General features: G+C 44.5%; 1 protein-coding gene across 5 annotated transcripts in view; it reads left to right on the top strand.

Annotated features, from left to right (window-relative positions):
• Nucleotides 1–18,359, top strand: part of CHERP (calcium homeostasis endoplasmic reticulum protein) — a 134,080-nt gene that overhangs the window by 17,741 nt on the left and 97,980 nt on the right. For all 5 annotated transcript variants that reach the window (XM_069218192.1, XM_069218190.1, XM_069218191.1 and 2 more), the window contains exons 2-3: nt 14,586–14,759; nt 16,190–16,371. In XM_069218192.1, coding sequence (XP_069074293.1) covers nt 14,586–14,759; nt 16,190–16,371 — 356 coding nt within the window. The remainder of the gene's footprint in view (nt 1–14,585; nt 14,760–16,189; nt 16,372–18,359) is intronic.

Here is an 18,359-nt window from a genome sequence, read left to right as displayed (position 1 = left end):
AAGATGCAGAATCTTATGACCTCATGAAGGGTACCCTGATTGAGGGCTTTGGATTCTCCACTGAGGAGTATAGAATTAGATTCAGGGGGGCTCAAAAATCCTCGAGCCAGACCTGGGTTGATTTTGTAGACTACTCAGTAAAAACACTAGATGGTTGGTTAACTGGAAATGAAGTGTGTGACTATGTTGGGCTTTATAATTTGTTTATGAAAGAACACATTTTAAGTAACTGCTTCAATGAAAAGTTGCATCAGTATCTGGTAGACCTAGGTCCAATTTCTCCCCAAGAATTGGGAAAGAAGGCAGACCACTGGGTCAAGACTAGGGTAACCAAAACTTCCACTGGGGGTGACCAAAAGAAAGGGGTTACAAAAACTCCCCAGGAGAAAGTGGGTGACACTAGAAACCAAGAAAAAGAGTCCTCTGTAGGCCCCCAAAAACCAGAACAGGTGGGTGGGCCCCAAGACACAACCCAAAACAAAGGTGGGTACCAGGGTAAGAACTGGGATGCCACTAAGGCATGGTGCCACAACTGTAAACAGTCTGGGCACCACACCAAGGACACTTCTTGTCCCAAAAACAAACCCCAGAACAAGATTCCAGGGGTAACCAGTGTAGCCATGGGAGATGACTCCTCAGATGAGGAGGTCTTCATAGCCTTCAACTGGAAACAGGGCCCAACAGGTGAGTTGGAGATTCCAGAGGGAAGTAGACACTTCCACCACCTACTGGTGAATGGGATCCCAACCACTGCCCTGAGAGACACTTGTGCCAGTCACACTATTGTGCATGACAGGCTGGTGCTCTCAAACCAGTACATCCCAGGTGAGACTGCCAGGGTAAGAGTTAGCCTAGACAGGGTCACTAAGAGGCCTGTGGCTTTAGTACCCATAGAAGTGGGTGGCACTCTTAGCTGGAGAAGGGTAGTAGTCAGTACAGACCTCCCCCTTGATTGTCTCCTTGGAAATGACTACCCAGAGGTTAGTCAGAGCCCAAGAGAGGAACTGGTCCAGTGCCAGTCCTCTCCCAAGGATTCTGGAAGTCCTGCCTCTGCAGTAAATGCAAGCAGGCCCCAGAAGAAGAAGAAAAGAAAACAGAGTAGGAAGGGTGGACAACCTTTAGCCAAGGTTACAGCAAGCCAAGGAGATTCTGCTCCAGTAGGGGAGAACTCCAAAAATGGCCCTGATAAAGTCCAACCTGACCCACAAGAAGTCCTGGCTAGTCAGGCAACTGTTAAACCTGAGTGGGTGGCTCCTCAGCTAACAGAAGAAAGAGTGGAAGAAGGGTGTTTACTACAAGATGTGGTAACCCCCCACTCTAATACAGCAGACAGGCAACCTGAACCCAAAGAGGCCTGTAACTTAGCCCCTTCCCCTTTAGGTGAAGAGCTAAAGGTGTGGTTCTGGGCACTGACAGCTGTCAGTGGCCTCTGCTGGGTGTTAGCCTTTATGGCTGCACTATCCTTAGCATGGTGGTCTGACCCCATGCCAAATAGCAAGCTAGGCCCCCTGACCCTATTGGTCATGGTGGGGTTACTCCAGCTCTGGGTAACCTCTCTGGGTAAGCTAGGGGTAACCCTGGCCAAGATAAAGTTAGCAGAGGTGGATACCTCTAAGACCAAAATAGAAAGAATGGGTGGAGACATTGAAGAGGCAGACAAGAGGCAATTCAGACTAGGTCCTATCACTGTGGAAGTAGGTCAGTTCCCCAAAGGGAATGACCTGAACAGAAGGATGTAAGGCAGAGTAGGCCCTGCAACTAACCAGCCTATTTCTCCTACTCTTCCTCGCCTGACAGACTAGGAAGACTCTCCCAGCTTGGGCTGAGTCTCCTGGCCTGTGGGCTGGGGGGGGCTTGTGTAAAGAAATGGCTCCCTGTTGCAGTTACCCCCCACTTTTTGCCTGATACTGATGCTGACTTGACTGAGAAGAGTGCTGGGACCCTGCTAACCAGGCCCCAGCACCAGTGTTCCTTCACCTAAAATGTACCATTGTATCCACAATTGGCACACCCTGGCATTCAGATAAGTCCCTTGTAACTGGTACTTCTAGTACCAAGGGCCCTGATGCCAAGGAAGGTCTCTAGGGGCTGCAGCATGTCTTATGCCACCCTAGAGACCCCTCACTCAGCACAGACACACTGCTTACAAGCCTGTGTGTGCTAGTGAGAACAAAATGAGTAAGTCGACATGGCACTCCCCTCAGGGTGCCATGCCAGCCTCTCACTGCCTATGCAGTATAGGTAAGACACCCCTCTAGCAGGCCTTACAGCCCTAAGGCAGGGTGCACTATACCATAGGTGAGGGTACCCGTGCATGAGCACTGTGCCCCTACAGTGTCTAAACAAAACCTTAGACATTGTAAGTGCAGGGTAGCCATAAGAGTATATGGTCTGGGAGTCTGTTTTACACGAACTCCACAGCACCATAATGGCTACACTGAAAACTGGGAAGTTTGGTATCAAACTTCTCAGCACAATAAATGCACACTGATGCCAGTGTACATTTTATTGCAAAACACACCCCAGAGGGCACCTTAGAGGTGCCCCCTGAAACTTAACCGACTGTCTGTGTAGGCTGACTAGTTCCAGCAGCCTGCCACACCAGAGACATGTTGCTGGCCCCATGGGGAGAGTGCCTTTGTCACTCTGAGGCCAGTAACAAAGCCTGCACTGGGTGGAGATGCTAACACCTCCCCCAGGCAGGAGCTGTAACACCTGGCGGTGAGCCTCAAAGGCTCACCCCTTTGTCACAGCCCAGCAGGGCACTCCAGCTTAGTGGAGTTGCCCGCCCCCTCCGGCCACGGCCCCCACTTTTGGCGGCAAGGCTGGAGGGAACAAAGAAAGCAACAAGGAGGAGTCACTGGCCTCACTGGCCAGTCAGGACAGCCCCTAAGGTGTCCTGAGCTGAGGTGACTCTGACTTTTAGAAATCCTCCATCTTGCAGATGGAGGATTCCCCCAATAGGGTTAGGATTGTGACCCCCTCCCCTTGGGAGGAGGCACAAAGAGGGTGTACCCACCCTCAGGGCTAGTAGCCATTGGCTACTAACCCCCCAGACCTAAACACGCCCTTAAATTTAGTATTTAAGGGCTACCCTGAACCCTAGAAGATTAGATTCCTGCAACTACAAGAAGAAGGACTGCCTAGCTGAAAACCCCTGCAGAGGAAGACCAGAAGACGACTACTGCCTTGGCTCCAGAAACTCACCGGCCTGTCTCCTGCCTTCCAAAGATCCTGCTCCAGCGACGCCTTCCAAAGGGACCAGCGACCTCGACATCCTCTGAGGACTGCCCCTGCTTCGAAAAGACAAGAAACTCCCGAGGACAGCGGACCTGCTCCAAGAAAGGCTGCAACTTTGTTTCCAGCAGCTTTAAAGAACCCTGCAAGCTCCCCGCAAAAGGCGTGAGACTTGCAACACTGCACCCGGCGACCCCGACTCGGCTGGTGGCGATCCAACACCTCAGGAGGGACCCCAGGACTACTCTAAGACTGTGAGTACAAAAACCTGTCCCCCCTGAGCCCCCACAGCGCCGCCTGCAGAGGGAATCCCGAGGCTTCCCCTGACCGCGACTCTTTTGAATCCAAAGTCCCGACACCTGGGAGAGACCCTGCACCCGCAGCCCCCAGGACCTGAAGGACCGGACTTTCACTGGAGGAGTGACCCCCAGGAGTCCCTCTCCCTTGCCCAAGTGGAGGTTTCCCCGAGGAACCCCCCCCTTGCCTGCCTGCAGCGCTGAAGAGATCCCTAGATCTCCCATTGACTTCCATTACAAACCCGACGCTTGTTTCTACACTGCACCCGGCCGCCCCCGCGCTGCTGAGGGTGAAATTTCTGTGTGGGCTTGTGTCCCCCCCGGTGCCCTACAAAACCCCCCTGGTCTGCCCTCCGAAGACGCGGGTACTTACCTGCAAGCAGACCGGAACCGGGGCACCCCCTTCTCTCCATTCTAGCCTATGTGTTTTGGGCACCACTTTGAACTCTGCACCTGACCGGCCCTGAGCTGCTGGTGTGGTGACTTTGGGGTTGCTCTGAACCCCCAACGGTGGGCTACCTTGGACCAAGAACTGAACCCTGTAAGTGTCTTACTTACCTGGTAAAACTAACAAATACTTACCTCCCCTAGGAACTGTGAAAATTGCACTAAGTGTCCACTTTTAAAACAGCTATTTGTGAATAACTTGAAAAGTATACATGCAATTTTGATGATTTGAAGTTCCTAAAGTACTTACCTGCAATACCTTTCGAAGGAGATATTACATGTAGAATTTGAACCTGTGGTTCTTAAAATAAACTAAGAAAAGATATTTTTCTATATAAAAACCTATTGGCTGGATTTGTCTCTGAGTGTGTGTACCTCATTTATTGTCTATGTGTATGTACAACAAATGCTTAACACTACTCCTTGGATAAGCCTACTGCTCGACCACACTACCACAAAATAGAGCATTAGTATTATCTATTTTTACCACTATTTTACCTCTAAGGGGAACCCTTGGACTCTGTGCATGCTATTCCTTACTTTGAAATAGCACATACAGAGCCAACTTCCTACAGTCTCTACGAATATCCAGCATGTGAGACTTGGGGGAAGGGCGGTGTGGTTTACCTACTGAATGTATACATCCTGCCAGGGTGGTCCCTGGAGGTCCATTCACTCTGGAAGAAGTGTGCTGCATATATCAAAGGGTCAGGCTGGATATTACAGGTGATAAATCTATAAGGGGGTATGAAGGAGGTAGGATCCTGATCTGTGGAGATTTTAACACACAACCCTGTGATGCTTCCAACAATAGCAAAATCCTGATGGAAGATCGCAGTTTAGGAATCCCAGAGACAGCTATGGGCTGTTTCAAGTTCACAAAAAAGGCAGAGGCCTTCACAGATCTTTTATTAGATAATTGTCTCCACTTTGCCATTGGGCGTACCAAGTCAGATGATGCTGCCAAGGCAACCTTCGACAATGGAAGATGTTCCTCGGTTATTGATTATGTAATTGTCAATGTGGAATTGTCATGGAAGTCTATTCTTGATATGGGTGTGCTCGGCAGAGTGGAGAGCGACCATAACCCACTCATCCTTAGGATAGGGATGAGTACTTTGGGGTTAGAAAATGTAATAAGGTGGGCCCAGGGGTTCTATGAGTGTGCGATTGTTCCGTCTAATTGTAGGAAAAGATTAAGGTGGGACAGTGAAGTACTAGCGGGAACTGCCAAAACTTGAATATCAAATGGCTAACTACGGGTAATCTATTATAGAAGCTCAGGCTAATGATAGCCCTTCGATTTTAGCCACCTATGACCTGATGATAAAGAGAGCGGAGGGCCCTGAGGTCTAAACCTGCAGTATCTTAGCTAGCTGGTTGTAACAGAGGTGAGTGGTCTGGATGCAAAGGCTGGTTTGATAATTGTAATAGTATTTATATAGCACTTAATACCCCTGACGAGACGTTGAAGTGCTTTTCTGCGAGTAGCACACTACATAAGGAGTGTATGATGGTAAAGAGAGATGTCTTGCATGCCTTAATACAGCATCACGACAGCAGCACTAATGAAGAGGAATTTATATAGTGTAGAAGAAACTAAAAGTGCCTTTTGGCTGCGGTACCCCAGTCCTGGTGTTCTGCCACTATTGTCCTGATCTACAAGCAGGCCGATCTCCCTCCTTGATAGAGCCAGGAAGGTTTTAGGAAAAGTTCTGCTTAATCGCTTGCAGGGTTGGGCAGAAGCCCAGGATGTTCTGAAAGAAGTGCAAGCTGGCTTTGGTCTCGGGTGGGAACTATTGATCAGGTCATTCGACTCTACATGACTTCATATAAATTTAAAGTAATTGGAAGGTCCTCAATGTACTTGATCTTTATAGACTTAGAAGCCGCCTTCGACTTAGTGGATAAAGGCAAACTATGGAGGTCACTGTTAGGTTTAGGGGCTGACACTTCCCTAGTGAAAGATATAGCAGCACTACACTCGGATAACACAGCCAGAGTGAGATTCGGGATGGGTGGGGAGTGTTCAGATCCCTTTCAGATTCAAAAGGGCATCCTGCAAGGCTTTGTCCTGGCACTTTTACTTTTTTTGCCTTTTCCTGAATGACGTGGTTCACTACCTCCTAGAAGAGCAGTTAGATGTTCCTGCTGTAGCTGGCAGGAGGGTCCCAATACTATTATTTGCAGACGACGCAGTGCTTGTGCAACACACTGAAAATGCAGCTCATAGGTTACACTTGGTCGTTTTGTAAAATACTGTGAGGAAAAATCACTGATCATCAACTGTAGCAAGACCATGGGAATGACCTTGCAGCCATCCCTCCCACTCCAGTGGAATTTAGTGATCAATGATTCGCCAAATGATACTATTAAGCACTTTGATTATCTGGGCGTGCGGTTCTCGGACAGTTTAAATTTGGACAACCAGGTACGGAAGGCAGCCATAGTTTTCAAGCAAGCAGTTGAGGCAATATTGAAGTTCAAGTAACAGGCTGGAGCTGGACGTGTCAGTAAAATCTTGAAAATATACAACCAAAAGGCAGTGGCTGCAGCACTTTATGGGGCAGAGCTCTGGGGATATGCAAACACCAGTGTGCTACAAGCAGCTGAGAACAAATTCTTGAAACCTTACTGGGGTTAGGGCCGGGAACCCCCTTGAAGGCTCTAGTCACAGAGCTCCACCTGATGCCAGTATCAGAAATAGCAGCCCTTGGCCAGTGCTATATTGGGTAAGGTTAGTACGCAATTCTAAGGCAGCATTGTATTTGGAAACCCTTGAAGAGACCACTGTGAGTGGCAGATCAGGAAAGCGCTCGTGGGGGCCCTGTGGGCGGACCCAGGCAGAGTCAATCAGGACACTGCGAGTCAGGTAAAAGATTAGTACTGAGAATTTATTAGGATAAGGGCGTGCCAGGAACTCGCGCCCGAATCAATTACAAGCTATTACTTTAACAATGCCTGTGACCCTGCCCCTCCTGATTATCTGGATCTGTTGAACCCCGAAATTAAGTGCTTGCTGTATTTAAAGTACAGGCTGGGTGTGTTGCCTTTAACCCCTTCGCTGCCAGGCCTTTTCCCCCTCCTGTGCCGGGCCTTTTTTTGCCTATTTGGGGCAGTTCGCGCTTAGGCCCTCATAACTTTTTGTCCACATAAGCTAACCAAGCCAAATTTGCGTCCTTTTTTTCCAACATCCTAGGGATTCTAGAGGTACCCAGACTTTGTGGGTTCCCTTGAAGGAGGCCAAGAAATTGGCCAAAATACAGTGAAAATTTCGTGTTTTTTTCAAAAAAATTGGAAAAAGTGGCTGCAGAAGAAGGCTTGTGGTTTTTCCCCTGAAAATGGCATCAACAAAGGGTTTGCGGTGCTAAACTCAGCAGCTTCCCAGCTTTCAGGAACAGGCAGACTTGAATCAGAAAACCCAATTTTTCAACACAATTTTGGCATTTTACTGGGGCATACCCCATTTGTGCAATTTTTTGTGCTTTCAGCCTCCTTCCAGTCAGTGACAGGAATGGTCATGAAACCAATGCTGGATCCCAGAAACCTAAACATTTCTGAAAAGTAGACAAAATTCTGAATTCAGCAAGGGGTCATTTGTGTAGATCCTACAAGGGTTTCCTACAGAAAATAACAGCTGAAAAAGAAAAATATTGAAATTGAGGTGAAAAAACCATAAATTTTTCTCTACGTTTTACTCTGTAACTTTTCCCTGCAATGTCAGATTATCGAAAGCAATATACCGTTACGTCTGCTGGACTCCTCTGGTTGCGGGGATATATAGGGCTTGTAGGTTCATCAAGAACCCGAGGAACCCAGAGCCAATAAATGAGCTGCACCTTGCAGTGGGATTTCTTTCTATACCGGGTATACAGCAATTCATTTGCTAAAATATAGAGAGTGAAAAATAGGTATCAAGAAAACCTTTGTATTACGAAAATGGGCACAAGACAAGGTGTTGAGGAGCAGTGGTAATTTGCACGTCTCTGAATTCTGGGGGGCCCATACTAGCATGTGAATTACAGGGCATTTCTCAAATAGATGTCTTTTTTACACACACTCTTTTGTATTTGGGAAGGAAAAAATTTAGAGAAAGACAAGGGGCAATAACACTTGTTTTGTTATTCTATGTTCCCCCAATCTCCTGATAAAAAGGGTACCTCACTTGTGTGGGTAGGCCTAGCGCGTGCAACAGGAAATGCCCCACAACTCAACGTGGATACATCACATTTTCCCAAAGAAAACAGAGGTGTTTTTTGCCAAGTGCCTACCTGTGGATTTTGGCCTTTAGCTCAGCCGGCACCTAGGGAAACCTACCAAACCTGTGCATTTTTTTTAAAACTAGAGACCTAGGAGAATCCAAGATGGGGTGACTTGTGGGGCTCTCACCAGGTTCTGGAATCTGAGAGGAGCCACAAATTTCCTTCCACCCAGCGTTCCCCCAAGTCTCCCGATAAAAATTATACCTCACTTGTGTGGGTGGGTCAGGTGCCTGCAACACAAAAAGGCCAAAAACTTGTAGCGATTGAGGGGATAGCACAGCGAGTTGATAAGCACATATTCTTCTTTTATACATCTTTAGGCTGACTCTGCTTTGTGGACCCACACAAGTGAGGTGTCATTTTACTTGGGAGAATGAGGGGAACGCTAGGGAGTGGGAATTTTGTGATGGAGTGGTGACCCTACAAAGCAAAGTCAGGAAAATATGCTTTTTTAAGCAAATGTTGAGGTTTGCAGAGGAGTCTGGGTAAGAAAATGTTGGGGGATCCACGCAAGCCACACCTCCCTGAACTCCTTGGGGTGTCTAGTTTAAAAAATTGTTTGGGTTTGATAGGTTTCCCTAAATGAAGGCCGCACCCAGGACCAAAAACATAGGTGCCCCCGCCTCCTAAACACAGGTAGTTTTGTAATATATCATTTTGATGTGTCCACGTACGTCTGTGATGTGCCAAACACTACAATTGTGAAAAGAAATGCACTTAGGTTATGTGAAAAAGACCCCTCACCCACCAACCAAGTTGGTGGCATGCTTCATCATCGGGGTCCCACCTCAGACACCTAGCGTGTCACAAGTGTGCTGGGATTCCTGATTACAGCAGAGCATGTTTTGTCATTTTTACCACACATACTGGTTGGATTTGGCACGAGGGTGAGTGATGGTTCAGCAGATCAAATTTTATTAACAAGAGATTTCACAAAATTGAAATGCACTGTTAAACTTAAAGGCCAAAAAACGGAACCAATGACTCACGGCTTGTGAGTTGTAAAGCCGCGTCAAGGTACCAAGTGTTTTACAGTCCATTCACACGCCTTTCATACATGACCTGCACAAGACCATTCACGCCGCCAGCCACGGGCCCAGCACATTACAGCACTCGCATCAACAGACAGCACCACTCAAGGGCCCATCACTTATATACGCCGACATGCCTGATACAGCAGTCACACTAGCTGATGGGAGTGTGTGGACTGACGTTTGGCTGGCACCGCCGGCCAAGCGCCTACCCCGCGCACACTGCCGGCCAAGCGCCTACCCCGCGCACACTGCCGGCCAAGCGCCTACCCCGCGCACACTGCCGGCCAAGCGCCTACCCCGCGCACACCGCCATCACTTTTTTTTTTTAATATATAAACAACAAAGATTATAAAATAAGCACAAAACTACAAACACAAAAGCTCTAATTAAATACATGACAGTAATGCCAACCGTGAAACTGAACATATGAAAATATAAAGTAGGCAGTTTACGCTCACTGTATTTCCTCCCACAATTGTCTTTGTGTGGTAACTTCTGAAACAGCCGGCCGCACACAGCCCAGGCTTTGAAGGGCAATCGGGGCAGTACATCCGGCTCTCCCTCCGGATACCTCTTCGGGCACATTTCTTAGTGGGCAAGTCTTTTTTGGGAGTGGGGGGAATGTGATCTGGAAAGTGCCGATCTTTCAATCTACCCATATCCTCCACCACTGCTACTCTAGGAACTCTTGCCTGTTTGCACCACAACACGGCTCTCTGTCACTGACTTGTGAAATTTATCAAATTTCTTCCTTGACTCAGGGTAACAATCCTTGAACACAATAAAAGCATTAAAAGTTGCCAAATGAAATAAATGTAGGGCCAACTTTTTATACCACACGTAAGACTTATGAACAGCATTGTAAGGTTTTAACCACTGATCTACTCTATCAGCACCACCCATGTCCCTCTTGTAGTGCAAAACGCATGCAGGTTTGCGCATTTCGGCAGCCTGACCCCAAACAGTCACAGGGGAAGTACTCTCATCATGGATGTTAGATAGCATGTACACATCCCTCCTGTATGAAAACTTCAGAGCTAGCAGCTCATTATTCTGCAAGGAACTGCACTGCCCCCCCCCAAGTATTTTTACAGACAACCTCCCTTGGATAGCCTCTCCGGTTAGAACGTATTGTGCCACAAGCAACAATGTCCACTCTAAACAACTACTTTGAACCACTGCACTCCAGTGTAGAAATTATCTATGTACAAATGGTGACCTTTGTTAAACAGTCGTCTACCAAGTTCCCACACAATTTTCTTGCTAACTCCAAAAGTGTGCGGACAACCAGGAGGGTCAATACTGGAATCCCTACCAGTGTAGACCCGGAAATTATACACGTACCCTGTACTGACAGCATATACAATTTAATTCCATACCGTGCCCTCTTACGAGGAATGTACTGCTTAAAAACTAAACGCCCCTTGAAAAGGACCAAAGACTCGTCCACACTTATCTCTTTGCCTGGAGCATAGACCTCTGAAAACCGATCTACAAAATGATCAAGGATAGGCCTAATCTTAAAAAGACGATCACAATCAGGGTGATCTCATAGCAAGGCTAAAGCATTGTCTACAAAATGCAGCACACGAAGAAGAAGCAAATACCGATTACGTGTCATATTTGCTGGAAATAAAGCCGTTTCCATCAAGGGACTAAGTAGACCAATAAGAAGCCAGTGACGGCTTCTTTATCAACCCCATTAAAAAAGTCAAACCTAAAAACTTTTTCATCTCTTCCAGATACGTGGGAAACCACTGAGTAGCCCTAGACTGAGGCCTAAGTCTGGCAGCGTTGTCCCTCAAATATTGCTCCGCATACAAATTAGTCTGCTCCACAATCTCTTCCAAAAATACATTGTCCATAAACAAGTGAAAGAAATTGACAGGCAAAAAGTTTTCCGTATTGACTCTATACCCTGGAAGACCAGTAAATGCAGGTAACTGTGGCTGCTCCATGTTTGGGGCAATTCAGGTGTCAGGTCTTCTAATGGGAAATCCTTAAGCCCCAGGATGCTGCACTCTTGGCACATCAATGTCCTCCTCTAAAACAGGCCCTCCATCTGCACTGAGACTGGCTTTCTCATCATAAGAATCCTCTCGGATAGAAAACTCACTGCCAGAATCTCTCACTTCCACCCCTGCATCAGATGCAGAGTCAGTGTCATAATCATGGTTTGAAGACGACGCAAAAAGAATGCCAACAACCTGCTGAGTGGTCACTCTGCAGCTAGCCATGATCCTTTCTAACAACCAATGGATTGCCAACCACAACCAGCACTAAAAATAATAAACAAAGTGTAGCTTTATCACAAAGAGTTATGTACTAAAAACTATACAGCTCACTTGCTTGAAAAGAAACTACTCACCAGCAACTACTCTGCACATACAGAGCAATCACCAGTGATATCCCACTAAAAAGAAAAAAGCAAATTACACATATGACAACACAAATATCATTGTGCTCAAATCTAAGGACAATTTCACACACAATCCTACATTTAGTACTCCACCGACAAACATGTCATTCATGCATGTCAACAATACTCATTTGGAGTAAATTGCTTTTACTTACCTAAAACATGCATCTTGGGAAACTGCAGGACAACTACTGCCAAAACAGCAAGGATCCACAGCAAAGGAAGCAAAAGCTTTGAACTAGAACAGAAAGAAGAAATAAACTGTTATAATCACAAATACAAATACTTCGCCAGTTGACAAACACACCGCCACCAAGATCTTAGAAATTGTTCCTGGTGCCTAAGTGGCTTCTGCCCAACTTGGGGGCAGATGGGCCTAAAATAAATAGGCTGATCTGCCCCCAAGGGGGGCAAAAATGGCCAACAGCTCTGTACCCTGTTTGGAGGGGGGGGGTGGACCCTTGCCAGAGGAGGCGCCCCCAGCACAAAATAACTAAGGGCAAAAAAAAAAAACCCTCACGTCTTGGTGGCCTTGGGGCAGATAGGCCTAAAAAAAAATAGCCCGATCTGCCCCCAAGGGGAGCAGAAATGGGCAATACAAATTCTCCCCCCTTTGGGGGAGGAGGGTGCGACCTTTGCCCAAGGGGTGCCCCAAACACACACACCACACAATCCCTGGGGCCTAGGGGGTTTCAACCCCTCCCTCCCCCCTCGGAGGCAGAAACAGGATTTAAAATTGCCCCCCAGGGGAGCGACTCTTGCCCAAGGGGTAGCTCCCCTAAATAAAACTAAAAGGGAATCCCTGATGCCTAGTGGGGATTCCTGCTCAGGAATCTACTGAAAACAGGCACAGTGGGAGGAAGGAAAAACTCTTTCCTTTCCCCCTGTGTCTGTTTTTCCCACAAAACCCCCGAAAAAGAGAAGGAATCACCTTTTTGACCTCCTCTCTAGATGTGCTGGAAGCAAATGGCTTCCAACGCGTCCTCAGCAGCTTCTGATGACGTGCCGACGTCATCAGATTGCAGAGGGGGCGGTCAGGGGTAGAAGGAGAAGCGATTTTCATTTCCATCCTCGACTGGGGGATGTGGGCCAGGTGCAGGACGAGCTGGTCTCATCCAGGGCTCAAGGAAACTGTGTGCCCGGACGACACCAGCTCGCCCGCGGCACCCTGGGGGTTAAAATAAAATGACATTGCTATGTTTTCTGGTGCCTCACCTCCTCTGCGGCTCGCATAGTCTTTAACGCATCCCAGGTACTTTGTGTTAAAAAGAGACAACCATTGATTCCTCTGGATTAGTACTCTCTGCAACTTTTTCAGAGTGATATCTTTACTTGTTTTTTTTTCGTTTTGGCCTTGTTTTATTCAGATACATATTGGCTATTTTTCTAAACTGGTGTGGAGTCCTTTTGTAGTGCTTACCCTGTCAGTGTGGGTGGGTATGTAGTTTTTTTTTTTTTAAATTACTTTGCACATTGCCGCTGAGATAAGCCTGACTGCTCGTGCTAAGCTACCAAGGGGATGGGAAGTGGTTATCTGTGCTGAGCTGCGTAGCTCCCTTACCCTGACTACAGCGAGTTTTCCTACTTGGTCAGGGTGCAAATCATGGGCAACTTGAGACCCAGTTTCTAACAAACATGTTTTCAATTTTTTTCCTTTGGGGGGAAAAAAAAAAAAAAGTTTGAATGTTTTTGTTGTCAGTAAATCTTGTGTTATGAAGGCTAAATTATCTGGACTCTGTTAGGATAGCAGCTTACATTGTTATCACAAACTGAATAGTTACAATACACATTAGTTTGACTACATTTGTTTGAAGATAAACATTCAGGGGTCATCTAGACTTGGTTCTCAATATCGGGGACCCCCAGAACCTCCAGGTTTGAGAGAGGTACCCACAACTTAGATTGCACCCTTTGCTAGTGTAAATCTTGCTGACCCTGATGACCTAAAAATACAACTGTTTTAAAAATTGGCTGGTTAGGCACTTAAATTTGGGAAGTAACAGAGCTACGCCAACAGTATAAATTACCTCAGGGGTTACATTTAGGCAAAATGAAAATGTCTGGGCCCTTAAACAGAACAAAGGTGTCATGTGCTAATAGGTAATGCAAGGAATTTGCAGTTGAAGACTAACAACTGGTGACCCATTCAGACTTCAACGCTGTAACCCAGTGGTTCCCAACCTGTGGTCCGGGGACCACTGGGGGTCTGCAAAGCCTCCTCAGGGGGGTCCGTGACTGCTTAGAAAATGAATTCATATTAACAGATTAAAAAGTGTTTAAAAACAAAATGGCTAAATGTACAACTGAAAATGTTAAAACCTTATGTAAATGTCAAGGAATTTGAGAATGGAGGATAAAAATGAAACCAGTATCCTCATATTGATTTGTGGAGCAGCGCAGGTGCATCAAATAGAATATAGTATGGAGGAAGTATGGCTTCAATTGAATTTAGAAAGGCTCCAACCTTTCTATTAAAATTATATTTTTTACTTAGATTTTTTTTTTTTTTAACAAATATATCATTTGTATATGTGTTTTAAGAATGCTTGTTTCTGTATTTTTTGTGGATTGTTTTGCGTTTCAAATCATTTACAATGTTTAGGCCTGGGTCCCCAGCTTCTAGTAATGACACAGTGGGAGGGTCCCAGGTTCCAATAATGATTCAGTGGAGGCCCCTGGGTTCCAGTGATGAAAATGTGGGGGTCCACAGAAGGCAGAAAGTTGGGAGCCACTGCTGTAACCTGTACCACTAGTAATGGTGGACTTGATACATGGTGAGGATGTACAGGAAGCCAGCTGCCACAGCATTGGCCTCTTCTCAACGTCCATTAATCTTAGTCTGTGATGGGTGCAACCTTATTGATGGCGTCTTTCTTTTCCTTTGCTACAGACCAGGAGCTGCGCAATGTAATTGATAAACTTGCGCAGTTTGTGGCCCGCAATGGACCAGAGTTTGAGAAGATGACAATGGGGAAACAAAAGGACAACCCCAAGTTCTCCTTTCTCTTTGGTGGGGACTTTTACTCCTACTACAAGTACCGGCTGACGTGGGAGCAACAGCAGCGTGAGTAGATCAGTATTTTTATCTCTTTGCTTTCTTTAAATGCCATTTGGTGTGGCTCCTTATGATCACTTCATAATTAATCAGGGTGATTATTCTTCACTGGCCATTTTAGTTGTGTAAACAGAAAAAAGTTTCAGCGTGACGTAAATGATTTCAACAGAATAACTATTAGCAAGGAATTAATGTCTGACATTCACAGTAGAGCGCCTGCTGTGTCTGCTCCAGTAGAATGGTGAAATTGTGGTTTGTTTCTACATGATGCAGGGGTTCCATGGTCAGCTTCTCATTAATGACATTTAAAGAAATCACTTAAAAGACTGGTGTATATTACCTTCCTTGATATCTGAAGCTTTCAAAGGGGAGGCCCGCAATGTGGTTTAGAAGCAACCTCTCCCCCCAAAGCCCCTTAGTTCCAATTTATGAATGTCTTGCAAAGGGGCTATTTTGTATTAAAAATTGCTCCAAATAGCTTTTGCCTGCTACCACTCTGTTCCTCCTCCAGTCAGTTTGATATTCATTCAAGTTGCAGATTGGCTGTTACTGGAGACGGATTTTTTGCTGATTTTTTTTCTTTCCCAATAATGTATAAAAACAGGTTCCCTGAGTAAGAATTTTCTCATGGAGTAATAAAACATCCTTCCTTTTAGCTATGACGTAGGGTGTTAAAGCAGGATTTTCACTTAGTTTCAGCATGCCACAACAACACCTATTTTATTCTGTGAATTTTACTGTACTCTGAATCTGCCACAGGAGTAAGTCTGCTACTGTAGAATGTACAGTGCAATTTGTGATACACAAAACATGGAAATAACAGACATGCACATTACAAAGTAAAGACAATTGATATTAGCTTGTTAAAGGACAAATCCTATATTCCTGTGACAGCTCTTAAATACATAAACGCCTGACCAGAGCCCAAAGTAAAGATTCCTGTGAATATGGATTGAAAAAGCAGTTTGTGGGGAATTTGTTTTGATTCCATATTCTGAGTGAACAGACTTTAAATATTCAAGGTATTTTTGAGACCTTTACTCTGCATTGCGTTTCTATCTAAGATCTTTACTCTTATGATTGACTTTCCGTATCATCAAAACCAATCCTCACATTTAGCAAAATACTTTTAAAAAATTCCTTAATATTAAATGGGACAACTTAACATCACTACTTTTGGTTGTCATGTGAAGATATATTCTTTATTGTTGAACTTTTGTTAGTTTTTTATTTTTGTATCAAATAAATTGTTTCCAAATTTTCTACACAGTTTGTTATGCAGACCATCTTTCTAAATATATTTTGTTGGGGTTGGGAATGTGTGCAAGCACACACAAACTCTCAAGGGTGAAATATACTTGAAGCATTCTGCCATCATTTTAGTTCTTTGAATGTGTTTTGATTTCATGTCTTTTTTTTTTTTGTTGTCTTTGCTCAAGTGCTGTGCAAGCAGAACCCAGATGTGGACACCAGCGTGCAGATCCCATCTGTACCACCGCCCGCCATTCCTCCGCCGATGGCCATCCTCCCTACCACAGGCAACAGCTCCATAGATGAGCTCATTCAGCAAAGCCAGTGGACCCTGCAGCAACAGGAGCAGCAACTCCAGGCTGCTAAACAGGTAAGCTTCTTAGCACACATATAGTCCTGAATCACTGGGCCGTTCTCTCTATAAAGCTTTTGTTTGTTACAGGATGGGGACAAAGAGAATGCATAAAGATAATACATATAAAATAAACATCAGAAAAAGTTTGTATGGTGGCACTTTTAATACAGCAGCATACTTGAAATCTATACTGAACAAGTAAACTGTGCTAATAAAGTACAGTTCACTCCTGCTGATCATGGATGTGACTTTGATGGCAAAGTTGGAATGTTCATGGTCACCCACAGAGGTGCTGGGCAGATTCATGACTTTGTTGCTTTCCTGTACATTCTGAAGCGTATTGCACCCGCTGTCAGATTCTTTGTCACTGATTTGCTGCGTCTCCTGGTGTTTACACCCCCACTTTCTGCTGCTTCTTTTCTCCAACGTCCTTTGGTGTGTCTGATTGCCAAGATCTTGGAATAGGCCACCAATCATGTCCATTTCTTTTGGAATGTTGGGATTGCCATGTGTAGTAGACATACAAAGTTAGAGGTAATTATGGAATATGGTAGAAGCAACAATTGTGGTTTTCTTAACTATATGTCATTCCTCCTCCTGAATTTTTTCTTTGTGTGCTGTTTTAACTATATTTTTATTAATATGGGGAAAATGATACCAACCTGAACACAGTCAATCAGCATTGAAGTAGCGATTCTATCAATTATCATTATTCTACTTTCATTACTTATTAGTTATTATTTTTTACAAAACACTTTGACATACAGATCTTTATCTAAAATAATTTGTTTTCTCATAAATCTCATTGCATAACACACCCATCTAAAATGAATCGCCATGAAAATTCATAAAAACACCTATCCAAGAATACCATTAATCATACTCTAATAAATCTCTCTCGTCAAAAGAAATCTCCACTATTGATTACAAATTCTGCGTCTTTATCACTGGTCATCTCCTATCAATCTCTACTTTGACTAAATCTTTTATCTCTTTTTCTATTCTACTTGTCTGATCCTCAAAAAGAAGAATATAAGTATTTCTATGCTGTAGTAGTTTTGAAACCTCTTCTTTTTATTTAGGGATATCTAAAGCACCACTGCCCAATCCTTTTCTGTCTGCTTGATTGTTAAAATTTACCTATGAAAGCCATTTTTTCTTTAAAACAAGTTTTCTGACCCAATACACATAGTTCACTTTTAATCTGCATGCCTAACAGAATTATTTCAGCCTCACAATACCCAATTTTTTACATCATTTCTACCATTTAAAAAAAAAATAATTAAGATTTGATCCCAGTTGAATACATTTTTAATTGTGGTGTCTCTCCCCCTGCTGTTCATTAAGGAGGGACAACTAGTTAGTTTTTTAAAGTCTTGTATGAAAACACCTTCATTTTTTAATCTGATATACTGAAATGTTTACCTTTCCACTTGTTTATAGAATCTATCCCAGAGTAGGGAAAAATATTTTTAAAAATGCTCCAGTCAAGGGATTAACCTATAAAAAAAAATAGTGGGAACTGATATACAATCCCGGTTTCTATCTTAAAAATGAAAACCCTCGGCACATTGGTGGTAATTAACTCTGTATCTAATGGGGTTGCCTGTTTTATACAGGAGAACCAAAATCTTCTCAATAATCATGCCTTGCATAGTGATGTGTTCTGAATAAATTAAATAAATAAAATGAGTACTAAAAGTCAGTATCCAGTTTTATTCTGATTGACTCCGGGTGCATGAGCTATTTGGTAATAGTTTTTCTCATATAAATTGTTTTGAGTTAATTATACGTGTAAACATAGCCTTTCTGCCAGACTTGATACACCTTTTGAATTAGCCGGTACGTTAAGCCATAGAATGGGGAACAGTTAGCTAGAATGGGTGGGAGGGACTGGTAATGAATAGGGAAGTACAGTTATTGCACATACAAGTTACACAGTGTCTCTTTATACTCACTAACAATTTCTGGCAAAAGCCAATTATTGGATGTGCCTTGACTCC

The sequence above is a fragment of the Pleurodeles waltl genome, chromosome 12 (genome assembly GCF_031143425.1).
Source record: "Pleurodeles waltl isolate 20211129_DDA chromosome 12, aPleWal1.hap1.20221129, whole genome shotgun sequence".
Classification (NCBI taxonomy): Eukaryota; Metazoa; Chordata; class Amphibia; order Caudata; family Salamandridae; genus Pleurodeles; species Pleurodeles waltl.
Note: the sequence above shows the minus strand (reverse complement) of the source record. Positions and strands in the feature narration are given on the sequence as shown.